Source organism: Solea solea, chromosome 4 (assembly GCF_958295425.1).
Source record: "Solea solea chromosome 4, fSolSol10.1, whole genome shotgun sequence".
NCBI lineage: Eukaryota > Metazoa > Chordata > Actinopteri > Pleuronectiformes > Soleidae > Solea > Solea solea.
In genome coordinates, this window is record NC_081137.1 from 17395557 (window position 1) to 17409354 (window position 13798).

A 13798-nucleotide genomic window follows, 5' to 3' on the forward strand; every position below is an offset into this window, starting at 1 on the left:
CCATGACTTCAAAAAAATGTCAGACTGATGAAATATTTCAGAACGTTTGTCCCCGAATATGGACAACGTGGTTGGGATAGTGGTTAGTGCTCTTACCTTTGAAGCGAGAGGGTCCTAGTTCAAGCCCAGCTTGCAACAAGAGTCTTTGTGCATGGAGTTTTAGAGACTAACAACCTTTCAACACATTTACAAGTGTTTCAATAGCAGATTCACAGAACTCAATTGGTCAATTTAGAGTGACCAATTAACCTCATCGCCATATTGCATGTTGTTGGGAGGAAGCCAGAGAACCCGGCGAAAAGCCACGCACACATGGGAAGAACATGAAAAACTCCACGCATTAGGACACTTGTTCAAACTGGGTCTCGAACCCTGTAAGTCTTGTTTCAAAGGCAAGAGCACTAACCACTACACCAACCACGCTGTCTAATTTCAGGGACAAACGTTCTTCAATATTTCATCAGTCTGACATTTTTTTGAAGCCATGGGTTGTATTATTGAAAGACTTCCAAATTGATTGAAAAAGCATGCAAAGACAAATAGCTCACACGGTTCAGATGTGGACTGGCGTTCCTATGGTCACGGGTTCGAATCTTACATGAAGTCAATGTTTAAGCAGAAATTTACCTCATCACCATACTGCATGTTTTGAATGGACTGGCGAACAGTGCAGGGTGAACCACGCCTATCACCCTATGACATCTGAGCTTGGCACAGCACTCCCCGCAACCCTCCAGTGTAGGACAAAGCGGTAGATGATTGATGGACTGTAGGAGGAAGCCAGAGAAACGGGAGAAAAGCCATGCACACACAAGGAGAACATGAAAAACTCCAGAAAGATACTTGTTCCAAATGGGTCTTGAACCCTGAAAGTCTTGTTTCAAAGGCAAGAGCACTAACCACTTCACCAACAACGTTGTCCATTTTCGGGGACAAACGTTCTAAAATATTTCATCAGTCTGATGTTTTTTTGAAGTCATGGGTTCTATTATTGAAAGACTTCCAAAGGTTGGCACACACCATGTGAGGACAAATAGCTCACAAGGTCAAGAGAAAGACTGGAGTTCCTCAGGTCAGGGGTTCGAAACTTGGATGAAGTGAATTTTTAGGCATGCTATTCAACGCAGAGTGTAAATAAGTCTGAGAAAACATAAGGAAGAGTGTGGACAGTTAGCTCAACTGGTTAGAGAGCTGCCTTTCAGTCCTGACGTGGAGAGTTCAGTTCCTTTATACTTCAACGTTTAAGGTTCCACAGCCAAAGTGAAGAGTGAAAAACGCCCGGAGCTCCATCCCAAACCTCCAAAGGGTTTGTGGCGTGGTGGGTTGGTTCGCAACCGCGAGGAGGTTGTGCCAGTCCGGCTGTGGCTGGTTCAAATCCAGCATGCTCCGAACACTTGGCCCCGGCGCCGGGGCCAAACTGGGGCCGGGGCTGGGCTGTGCTCCCCCGGCTCCCCACACTGGTAACAACAGGGGGTTATGCCATTTTATTTCACATTTTTTCCCCAGAAAATTCCCAAGAAATCCCATAAAATCACAAAAACAAAATGACAGGGGTCCACTCTCTGGACTGTTGACCACACAGTCGGGGTACCGGTGTCCAGCAACTGATGCTTAAAAATGATCAGCACATCAATTAGACTTCTGTGGGATTAATGTGTGCACATCATTTTTACATTGTTAACAGGTGAAAACTAGGGAGCGCTCAAAGTTACAAAATTCACTCAATAAATAATTACACCGTTCAATAAGGACTACAATGTGACATTTATTCATTGATTCAAATTGGAATGAAATACATACACGTCTTATTAAATGTGACATTCATTCATTCAAATACCACAAAACATATCTAATGACTTGACTTTGACATGAATGATGTCATGGTCCTGTGTTGCAGTGCATCATGAATTGATTTAACGTGTCAAAGTCACCCATCAGCATCAAATCAACTGATGATGCACTGCAACACAGGACCATGAAATCATTCATTCAACAGTCAAGTCATTCTATATGTTGTTTTTTACATCAAATGAATTGGTATTTGAATGAATGAATGAATGTCACATTTAATAAGACGTGTATGTATTTCATTCCAATTTGAATCAATGAATGAATGGCACATTGTAGTCATTATTGAATGGTGTATTTATTGATAGAATTTTGTGACTTTGAGTGGTCCCTAGTTTTCACCTGTTAACAATGTAAAAATGATGTGCACACATTAAACAGAGGCTCTGTTGACAAGTGCTGTTAACATCGTCCGTGTGAGGTGATGAAATGACAGGTGAAAGAGTCATGGTTTGTTCCATAACAATGTTTTGAACTGATGTTATAAATAAACGTCAAACTTTTTTGTGGATTAGCATTACAAATAAACAAAATAAATGAACCTTTCAGTCCACTAGATGGTGCCAAGTGGTCACTGTTGTGTCAGTGTATCACAATGTATCACAATGTATGATTTTGCAAGTATCGCAATAAATCATATGATGTCTCTGATGATTTAAAAAAAATATATATATAAAGTAGGGATGCAACGATTACAGCATTATTAAACGATAACTAAATGAATTGTCAAATACTTTAATAATGGATTAATTGTTTGTTTTTTATTATAAATGTTGAACTTTTTCTGGTTTCATTGTTCCTTGTAACAAAGAAGGAATTAAAACTGAATAATTTTTGGTTGGTGGATAAAAAAAGACATTTGAGAATCATCATTTGACGTGATATTAGCAATAGCAGTAGCAGGTGTAATCTGAACAACTGTGATCGGATGACTCGGATCAGATGTTAACAGCAGGTGTGAACAGAGCATCAACAGAACATCTAATAAATGTGTGGATCATTTTTAAGCATCAGTTACCACACATTTGTCCGTGCTGCTCCTCGTCCTCCTCCAGGTCAGCCAGGTCCTCCTGCACCTGCTGCAAACAATGCTGTAGATGAGTTACACTGTAAAGGACTTTAAAAATCCTAAAAAAAATTCTAAAATCTCAACATTTAAGGATTCTGATGTATTTAGTGACAGCACTGGTGAAAGCCTCTTCTTACTCTTCACTGTAAAGTCATGGCTTTTTTTTCTCTTATTGCCCTAAATTCTGATGATAATGACCTCATTCAACGATGCTTGAAAACACATGAACTGTGTCTTTAACTGCAGCTGTTTGTAGGTGTTCAGTCATGGGACATGATGAGACAAAGTAGTATCCAGTTTAGAGTGTCCAAATGTGGTCATTGCAGTAAATGAGTGAAGAAATGTGAGTAAAATACATTAAAAGGTTTTTATTGTCAACTATATATTGGTCCATATCAACACGGGCACTTTTATTTATTCTACGAAACCACTGCTCCTGAACAGGGTTTTTTTTTTTTAAGATATTCTAGATACTAGATACTCAACAGTTTAAATGGTATGTTGACATTTTTTGTTGAGGACATTGTTTGACATTTTGGACAGTTTACTAAATAATCGATATACTCAGTTATATTTACATAAACAGTTCATATTTTAACTTTTTGTTGACATATTATTGGACATTATGGACAGTATGAAGAGGCAGTTGTTGACATCATACTGTATCATGACATATTTGACACAAAGTCAGTTTCTTGAAAACACACACGTACATGGTTAGACGGTGATCGTGTGTTTACTGAGGAGCAGTGACGTCACATTAGCAGCAGTAGCAGGTGTAATCTGAACACGTGTGATCGGATCGCTCAGGTCGGATGTTAACAGCAGGTTTGAACAGAGCGTCAACAGAGAATCTAAGACATGTGGGGCTCACATTTAAGCAGCAGTTACCATGTGTTTATTCCCGCTGCTCCTCGTCCTCTTCCTGTTTCTGTCTCGGCGTGGAAGAAGCTCCGACAAGGGAAGTGGAACATTCCACATAGCTCGACACAGAGGGGAGGAGTGGAATGTACCAAGTCACGGAAAGTACACAAAGGCTTTTTAAATCAGTGTGTCTTTGCGCAGGAGCAGCTCCACCTGTGATTAATCAACGTTCATGTCCTCGCTGGACAAATAAAATAAAAATGGCAGCTGAAATTGTTGTTATTTCAAAACATTTTTGCTAAAACAGCAAAAAAAAACACCACCTGTAGGATATGCTGCCACCTGCTGGACTGACACACACACACAAACACTGGGCTGCTCTCAGCTGTGTTTTAACTCCAAGTAAAGCCTCAACTTAAATTCACTGTGTTTTGAACTGACAAGTGTCATCGCTCACACGCCAAAAAAGACTTTATATATATATACTGTATATATATATATTTTTTACATTAAATGCTCTTGGGGCCCCCTGGTGGTCACGGGACCCTAATCAGCCGCTTAGTCTTGTCATATTTGGCTATTTTTTGTATTCCGCACAGCTCTCCATTAAAACAACCTGCTCCTCTTGTCTACTCTTCATGTAATAACTGCGCCACCCTGTGGCTAAACATCAGCACTGAAGTCATAACTTCACAAGTTCTCATTTTCAAAGGTTTTACAATTCACACACTCAGCTAAAATAATGATAATAATTATGTATCACGTTCTCCCAAAACAACCAGCTGTTATAGTTTCAATTAATTCAAATAAATGTGAACCATTTTGTCAGAAATAGGGATTATACTTTAGTACCCAAACTAAATGGGTTAGGGTACATTAAATATTTTTTTGGGATATAGAATACAATAGAAATAATTTACTGTCATTGTAGACAGTAATACCAATAAATAAAATACTTTAAAATAGTAGTACCTATTTGTTTATTGCTCAAAATAGATAGTTCACTTCTAAGGAAATGTACATTGACTTTAGGTTTGATGAACCTGACATTAAACAAGAGCACAGCAACCCACTGCAAAAAAACCACACAAAAACATGCACAAAACAATGACTCTGACAAACCCATCTCCACTGTGTGGCAAATGACAGTGAAAGCCCCCTTTTTTATTTGTTTCTCAAACATGTAAACATACAAGACGGTGACTTGGAAACGATCGAATACAAGACGTTGTGTGAACCAATAAAATAGAAAATATCATATTTAACCTTCATACGCTGTGTAAGAACCAAACAAATGAACACCGCAAAGATTGCAAAAGCCGGAATGCTCGAGAACAGTGATATTCTTAAATATATATATATATATCTTCATAGATATAAGGTAGATTTTTATATACATAGATTAATCGGCGACTTCTCCGTCCATAGTTTGATTTTTCTCGACACAGCCGCCCCTGGCACATTGCACATAACCTCAGAAAATCAAGTTTAAGAATTCTTCTTTGATTATTGGTCAGAGGTGAACAAACCTCTGCAGCTTATAATCTCAACCTGATGTGAAACGCACAGGCGGGCGACCGCAGAGGCCTCGTCTACGCCTGCACATGTGCACCAAATCACATCATCCTGCAACACTGATATGTGTGAAATCACCAGACACGTACATCCCACAAGTGCAGCTAGAGATGCTCCCGAATACTGGCCGCCGATACATACAGTACTTACTTAACTAGGTTTACTATGCAATGTTTTATCACTTATTTCCCGATTTTTGGCTGACGATACACAAACACAAAAGTAGTAGATTTTCTAAAGTCCCCGCAGTGTTTTTCGAATGCTATGCCAGAAGTCAAAATTCAGTGTTTGCACGTGCAAAACTCTCAGGACCACAAACACACAGGAAATAAGCATCTTAAGTTTTCCCCTCAATGTGATGAACATCCCATGCATGAAAATAAACCTTAACACAAGCCAATAGTCTATTCTTGTTTGTGCTTCAGCTGAGCAACGTTGTGAAGAACAGCCCGCCCAACGCAAGCCATCTACACGGATATTTGAGCCGATATTTGAGTGCGTCAAAATGTTAAATGTCACTTTCAAATCTCTCTCAATAAATCAATATTTATTATAAAAGAAAAATGCCATGAGAGATTGGCTTACATTTCGGAATTGTATGCCCAAAACAGTTTGAACTTTGGCACCTTTAAACCGTTTTCCCTTATTCAGTTAATGTTTTTATGTGAAACACACAAACTCGCAGAATTTGGTATCTTATTGATAGCAAATTCATTTTAAATCTGCTTTTCCACCCTTAGCGGTTGACTGTTTTTCTTGTGAGGTCATCTCGACATGTTGACGACTTCCATTTTGGTGTTTCAGGTCACAAGTTCAAGCCTCATATGTGTATACTTGTATAGGTGTTAATTTTTCTGTTGCTGCCCTTTGCTGGATCAACACGTTTCCACAATGGCCAACACTGATTTATTTATACTTTGTCCCTCATTTGCATAGGAGCATCTCCTAGCTGCAGCCCAGTTAGAAGTGCAAAAAAAACCCCATCAAGTGACTCTTATAGCCTCACTATACTTTTACAGCCTCACACATACAGTACATGCCCACGGTTCCACTCATACTTAAAAAGGGCTCCATGTTGGTCTGGAATTTGCTGACCTGATCACACATTGTTTTCCATCCCAACATACTGTCCTTCCTGTAGCTTCCACATAGACTCTAAATCATATAGAGTGCATGCAAAGAAGACATAGAGTTCCAGTTGCAATGCCAAACCAACTAAACAGTGCCAGGACAGTTTTTGAGACCAAAGTTCACATTCACCTGCAACCAGGCACCTATTGGACAATCTATTCTCCTCTAAATTGCGACATATTTACAAGATTGGCTTAACGTAGACCTAAAACTAGCAACTGGGATCATTAACTCATCAGGAAAATGTTTACCAGTGTTATAAACACCACTTCAGACTGCGTCTCCTGCATCATACACGGACCCTTATTTTAGATCCGAATGAAACCGTGGGCACGTATTGTTCAAGTGTGACCTGCGAGCTTATGCAGTTCTCTGTGGACTGAGCACAGAACACGGAGATTATCGAGAGGCGTTGAGACCACTTGTGGATTCAGGTCCGGGCCTCAACAGTCGAAGTTAAAGGCAGTCTAAGAATAAATTCCACACTCCGGTCCCCTCACTGCCTTGTTTTGCTACATCCTACTGAGGTAGACAAATGCGCACTGCAATAGTCACCTTTCCAACCCCACAACTCCCTGATGAAGCAATAATTATTTACACTAAATAAGCAGCAGAGACGTTTGTAGTGCACATAAGATGAAAAGAACAAGTACATACTTTGATAGTTATCCTACTATTCCCATGTTTTTACACAATACAGCCGACATATTGTGCACAGTCGTCATTCTTTTTGAGAATTCATTATAGGATCTAACTGAGCTAGGATCCATTCTTCATAACAGACTTGGTCACGCCTCATGTTTCTTTCGCTTTCTTTCAGTGAATTCAAGTCGCCGCTGTCGTGTGTGGTTAAAACGCGTCTCTGTTGTTGTTGTTGTTGTATTTCAACGGATAACCCACAGCGGTTTCCAGGCACTCCACCAGGGACCCTGCTGAGAGGAAGTCCAGCTCCACCTCAATGAATTTTAGGTAAATGTTAAAATGTCGCAATGATTCGACGCCGTCCTGACTCGCGACGCCGCCGCGGGAGTTCTCGTGCAAGAAATGTGTCAACGTCGAGGGCTCCCCGTGGACGTGGTGTTTGCTGGAACCCTGAAAGTGCTGGAAGAGGCACTGCTGTATGGTCCTGTCCTCAGCTATGCCCAGGTAGCAGTACGTGACTTTAGCCCCAGTCCTGCCACTCTGCCCAACTCCCTCTCCGTCAGCCAGACGCCGAGCTCCATGTTCTGAATCCCACCGAGGTAAGCTGTGGTCTTCAACGTCACTCAGGGGAGAGGCGTGAGCGGCGACACTGGAGGAACACGGCGCCTCATAGCCGACGGCGTAGAGTCCGTACGCCTTGGGGATGTCCCCTGGAAGGAGGTAGTGGTATGTGCCATTGCTGCAGCATGGATCTCTAGACTTGGACACAGGGATCCAGTCCACCTCCATGTGCAGCTCCAGGCAGCGCGCCTCGCTGATGGTGATGTCTAGGAACTTGTAGTAGACGTTCTTCCAGTTCATCTTTTGAACTTTGGTCATGATGATGCGGCCCTCGGGCTTCTCGGGGTTGAAGTACTCGCGGAGCCTTTTGCCGAGCGGCACCTGGGAGCTGATTTCGGCGTAGTGGTACCGGACGGCCTCGCGCCAGCGTGTGTTGTAGCCCACGCCGAAGATGGCCAGTTTGTTGGAGAGGTGCAGCCGCGAGAAGTCGGTCCACGTTTGGAAATGCTCCCATTTCAGCTCCACCGAATCCAGGATGCGCATCACGGTCTGCATCATGTCCCTTTTTCTGTGGAGAAGAAGAAGCAGCACAACATGTTATTTTTTTCCAGGTTAGGCAGTGGTAAAGCAGCCAAATACTACTATTAATAATGCCAAAATATCACATGCTTTCTTTGTATATGACCATTTCCTGCCAAATGTTCCAAATAAAAGGACAACAAAAGCAACATGGGGATAATTTTAGGGTTAGTGTCCAACAGAACTGCCAGTCTGAATTTCCAGAAAAAAAACCTATGCTTCTGTACTTTCCACAAACTGTTCAATACCCAGCACTTAACAGCAAGCGCATCCCAATTTAGAAATCCCACTGATGCCTTCCCAACAATGTCATTTAACGGAAAGCTTTATAAGCTCAATGTGGATTTGACCTCTGCTCACGCTAACTTACTGGATTTGCTCCGACAGCTCTGCTTGAATCTGTAGAGCTCGGCTTTTAGGCACCTGGATTTCTTCTGAAGGGGAAAAAAAACAAGGACAAATATTAGTTGTAACACCGTTGTTCTTGTGTCATGCACTCCTCTCCGACCACTGCTCCTCACCGGTCTCCATGTCTCCCTCCTGGAAGGCGGAGTCCAGCGCCTGGTTGCACCAGTCCTCCTGGGAGAAGTCCTCCAGGGTGCTGCTATCGGACTCCATCTCCTGATACAGGCCGCTGCTGTTGATCAGCACGGGGGCACAGCTCTGGGAGTCCCAGCCGCCCTGACCGAACACCTTCTCCAGCTGCTCCAAAGTGTAGCTGCTCTTCCGCTTGCCGATGCCGTGCTCCTTCACGCGGCTGTAGCACCGCCGCAGCGTCTGCGTGCGGACATCACAAACAAACAGGTGAAACATTGTGGGATTGTGGGTTTCTATCCTCAGCTTCTTTTATCGGATGAGCACAGACAGATGACTCGATGTAAGTTTTAGTGCATTTAATTTCTGACCCCCTTTTCGATTCTTAAGTTTGGTTTCAGCACCTGCATTTGATGCTGTTGCAAGAATAACTACTGTATGTTTCTACCTGCAATGAGCGTACATAAGCAATAGCAGATGGGCTACAGCAGCAAAAGACCACACTGTCACTTTACTGGGTGTCCTGTCCATGAAACAAAACTGGGATCTGGTTCAAATGTTGTGGCACAGTTTAGTCTGAAACCCTTCATTCTAAAAAAAAATGAATCACATAACTGTAGTGAGCAACTTTAAACTACAAACCACAGTCAAGTTAGCTCACATAGAACTGAAAAAGCGCCCCCACATGACTCTATGTTGAGTTCTCGGTGTAGTGGTGTTAGGGCTCTCCTTCAGCATTGATTTTGCCGACATTTTCACACCGACTGCACACAGGAAGTCATTTGTTTTTCATCAGGACAGAGTGAGCAGCAGCATCAGCAGCAGCATCATCATCGTTGTGGTAAACAAACAGGTTGAAGTATGAATGTGAACACAAAGATGTTGTTCTTCTTGCCCCAATCTGCCCCTGTGCTTCTGCTGTATACGCATTTAATCCTAATACTATTGCTTAAAATAGTCCATTTTCAGATGAAATACGCAGCATACATATAATATTACATTGTTTTATATAAAAAACAACAAGAATCACCAAAGGTTACACACAGCAGCTTTAAATTCCCTTTATATTTACCATTGTCTCATGTCACAATGATACAGTAACTGGTGTGACTGACAGCAGCTGCATCTTCGTGTCAAGGCAGCTACAGGTAAAAATCCCCGGTGATGGAGGACGAACACGCAGCAGCCACAGTGATAACAAACGACACCATAAACCTGATCATTCACCTTCATCCTCTCCCTGCACTGGGAGGGGGTCCTCTCGTATCCCAGCTCAGACAAAGCTCTGGACACCCGCTCGTACATGGCAGGACCGGGGGCTTTCCCGGAGAACACGGTGCCCGCCACCTCCAGCTGCTGCATTCTCGCCTCCGTCAGCCTCTCGTTGCCCCACACCGCGATGAGCGCGTTCGTCTCGGATGGGGTCCATGACATCCCGCGGCAAGCGGTGAAGCTGTTGGAGGAGGAGGAGGAGGCCGCCGTCCGGCCCGCGGTGCCCGAGGCCACGTTCAGAGGCGAGAAGCGGTTTGGCGTCGGGGGGTTGGAGTGGTATTGGTTACTGTCACTCAAATCCTCCGACTCCGGGGATGGCACCTCGGTTTTGGGGATCTTTAACGGCGTTAATATCTCCGGAGAGGTCTCCACGGTACTGGACGCCGCCATGTTGCCTCTGTTGCTAAGGGGAGGGGGCGGAAAGTGACGTGCGGGGCGTAGCAATAGGAAGCGTGGGGGGGGAAATACGGCGGCGTGGGTCTGCTGCTGTACGTGTGTGTGAGGAAGACGAGCTCTGAAGAGGTGGTGGTGTGAGGAAGAGTGAGATAACAGGTAAAGAAACACAGCTTATAATGTTACTGTGTCATTTTTCTGCGTCGTCTTTGACACACACACATACCCAGGGCCGTAGAAGGAATTTCCTTAACTCCACACTTATACGCCCCCAGACCCGTGCACTGCAGAGGCGAGGGGGGCCGACAAACAGGTGGCACAAACAGTTTTTAATTTGTTTTTACTCATTAGTTTATGTCAGGAACTCTGAAAAATAACAGAGGTTAGGTGCAGGCACATAAAAGAGAACAATGTGGTCACGTTTACAACATTTTTGCTTTTCTGGGGGCTCAATATAGCTTAGCTTTTTTAAAGCTACATTTCATGGACAATTTATTTATTTATTAACCGTTATCTAACCAGGTAAATCCCATTGAGATTAAAAAGTTCAAGGCAGCATCACATAAAAACACAAAAAACAAAGGTACACAAATTAAAACACGGAATACAAACAATGACAACTAATAAATCAACAAGGTATGATTCAAAATTGCAAGTGGATGACTGAAAACAAAGTACATGTGACGGAATCATACTCTTTGGATTGTGGATACTAATACTAATTTGGATTTAAAGACACTCCTGTCATGTTCCAATCATTCTGCTGCAAGTTCCATGTAAAAGTTGCAGAATCGACAAAAGCCCTTTTACTTATTTCAACACAAGGAACAGAAAGCAATGTTGATACTCAGGCCAAAGAACGAGGTTAAACTGGCCTTTGTCAACTCTGCAATAAACTCTGAACGTCCTTCACTCAGACGAAACTCCTCAAATAGCTCCAGACACTGCAATTTTTTCTATTTTTTCCCTCCACCCATGAATCGACCAGCACCAGTTACCTTTTGTCTTTGTTTTGATTTATTTTCTTGAATTGTCATTGTGCATTTTAAAAATGATATTTTGTATTTCGCTTTATGGCCGATTTGAACATTCCTGGAAACAACAGGGTGCCAAGCTCCTCTGGTAAAAGGCTGCTGGACGTCCCCAGGTCAAGATACATTTGGGTGACCATTCCTTTGCTGTCGCCGCTGCCATGCTCTGGAACAGATTACCCCCTGATCTGCATTCAGTTACCTTCTGGTGGACTGTGAAGATAACGCAGGTAGGTTGTACAAGGTCATTAATGGATAAATAAATGGCTATGATAAATAATAGAGGTGGGAATCCTCACGATATGATACGGTACACGATACATGGTCCACAATACCAATAATATCACGACACAATGATTCTGTGATAATCGATATTTTGCATCACGATAGCTGTTTCACTGAAGAAAACATACAGTCATGTCAGTGAAAAGCTAGAAGTGCAGGGTTTCTCTATTTATTCACAACATAGAGAACAAAGTGCATAAAGTCCATGTATTGATCGTGGATGGAGCATCTCTTAGCGTAGCTTTCCATATAACTACAAATATTTACAATCAGTTTAAAAAGTAATAAGAGTAACAATACTTTAAAGGTCTTTGGACCTAGTATAACAGGTGTCACTGGATTTGTTGACCCCTTACCTTAACATCTCTCTTGTATTTGGATCAACAGAGCACTTTTTCTTTTTGATGGCCTGCAGATTAAAAGATCTTCAGAATTTTTAAATTTAGGTTGACCTGGCATAAATGATTTTTATCCAAGGCTAATTTGCAATCCCTGGTCAGGCTTTTCTATAAAAACAAAATGGGTCGTTACACAACAATTTAGTACATTAGCTAAATGTACATTTAATGTAAATGTAATGTAAATGTGCACTGTTTATTCTAGTTATATATTGTTGTGTAGAGGGCCAGGCGAAACAATCATCTTAGTAATTAACATATGCCGCAAAATAGTTTTGTACAGAAGTGAAATGCATATTTTAATTATGATTAAGCTGCAGTACTGTGCAACGTTCACAAAAATGCAAAGTGAGCTAACAGAAGACAAATCTGAATCAAATCAATATTTGATGTGACCAGTGTTTGCCTTCAAACCAGCATCAATTCTTGTAGGTACAGTACACTTGCCCAGAGTCAGGGATTATGTAGGATTAAGCATTTATACCAAACAGGTGCTAATGATTATAATTTTCATATGTAGATGCAGAAACACAGACATTAACTGAAACAGAAACAGCTGTGTCTTCTCCCTGTGTTTGCATGGGGTTTCTCTGGGTTCTCTGGTTTCCTCCCACAATCCAAAAACATGCAGATTTGGGGATTAGGCAAATTGGACACTGTAAATTGACCATAGGAGTGAGTGTGAGAGTGGATGGTTGTTTGTCTCTACGTGGCCCTGTGATGGATTGGCGACATGTGCAGAGTGTACCTCACCTTTTTGCCATGTCAGCTGGGACCGTGACCCTCATATAGAGTCTGTCTTTAGTTATCACATTTATCGTGATAACTATTTAGTTGATATCGAAATTGTTTAACTGTGAGAATGTTCTTGCTCATATTTCCCTGTCCTAGTTTGGACTTTTCCTCATTTATGTAATGTAGAAAAGTCATGAACAGTTGACCTCTGTCAATCACCTTGTCTATTAATGTTCTCCTGTGAGCGATTGATGGAGGAGCGGTACTTTTCTGTCCATATGGGAGAGTTATCTTTGTGGTATGACAAGTATTGATCAATATAATATGCCCCAGCTGTAGAATTTCTTCCTCATTACCGCACCAAAGGTGAAAAGTCCAGCCGGACACAGACTTCACTGTGCTGTGAAAGGAGATGTTTTATTGGATTTTGGGTGTAATTGGTCATTTGACGAGGCCCAAACGATGCATTGTGTCATTGTTTGTGTTATCTTTTCCGTGACAGTGTTTGACTGGTGTCCTTCGGGGACTCCGAGTCATTTCAGTCTCCTGTGCCATCTGTCCACCAGTGTTTATGGTCATTTGGGTGTTGACCTGGCCAAAGAGACAGTAAAAACCCTTTCTGGATGAGGTCAACACACTGGCTGTCCGAGAAAGGTCAAAGAGAGGAAACAGTGGTCTGACTAACCTTTCCATGTCACAACTGCAGCTGGCAATTAGTTGTCAACGTCTGCTGTCAGGGAGAAATAAAATGTTGTGGGTTTGATCTTGAAAATAGGGCTCATTCTAGACAACTTTTAAGTTCTTAGTAGTTTCAGTTCGGTCACAAAAGATTTGGGGGGAAGATCACAGGTCACTTTTCCTCAGAGCTGGTGTTGTATCAT

General features: G+C 42.2%; 1 protein-coding gene and 1 long non-coding RNA gene across 2 annotated transcripts; both read right to left on the reverse strand.

The window, feature by feature from the left end:
• Nucleotides 1–2127: 2127 nt before the first annotated feature.
• LOC131457889 (uncharacterized) lies at nt 2128–3811 on the reverse strand. Its single transcript, XR_009240029.1, has 2 exons — nt 3631–3811; nt 2128–2927 (listed from the first exon to the last, which is right to left on the reverse strand). It is a non-coding gene; the product is annotated as an uncharacterized LOC131457889 (long non-coding RNA).
• Nucleotides 3812–4899: 1088 nt separating this feature from the next.
• Nucleotides 4900–10487, reverse strand: LOC131459028 (myb/SANT-like DNA-binding domain-containing protein 2). Its single transcript, XM_058628485.1, has 4 exons — nt 10031–10487; nt 8791–9046; nt 8640–8703; nt 4900–8258 (listed from the first exon to the last, which is right to left on the reverse strand). The coding sequence occupies exons 1-4, from the start codon at nt 10463–10465 to the stop codon at nt 7337–7339; spliced, it is 1677 nt and encodes a 558-aa protein (XP_058484468.1). The 5' UTR covers nt 10466–10487; the 3' UTR covers nt 4900–7336.
• Between the last annotated feature and the right edge of the window lie 3311 nt (nt 10488–13798).

Coding starts and splice junctions, on each gene's coding strand:
- LOC131459028 (XM_058628485.1), bottom strand. CDS start 10,465: ATGGCGGCGTCCAGTACCGTGGAGACCTCTCCGGAGATATTAACGCCG. Junction 9,047..10,030: donor AGTGCAGGGAGAGGATGAAG/GTGAATGATCAG, acceptor GTCCGCACGCAG/ACGCTGCGGCGGTGCTACAG. Junction 8,259..8,639: donor GAGCTGTCGGAGCAAATCCA/GTAAGTTAGCGT, acceptor TCTTCTCCACAG/AAAAAGGGACATGATGCAGA.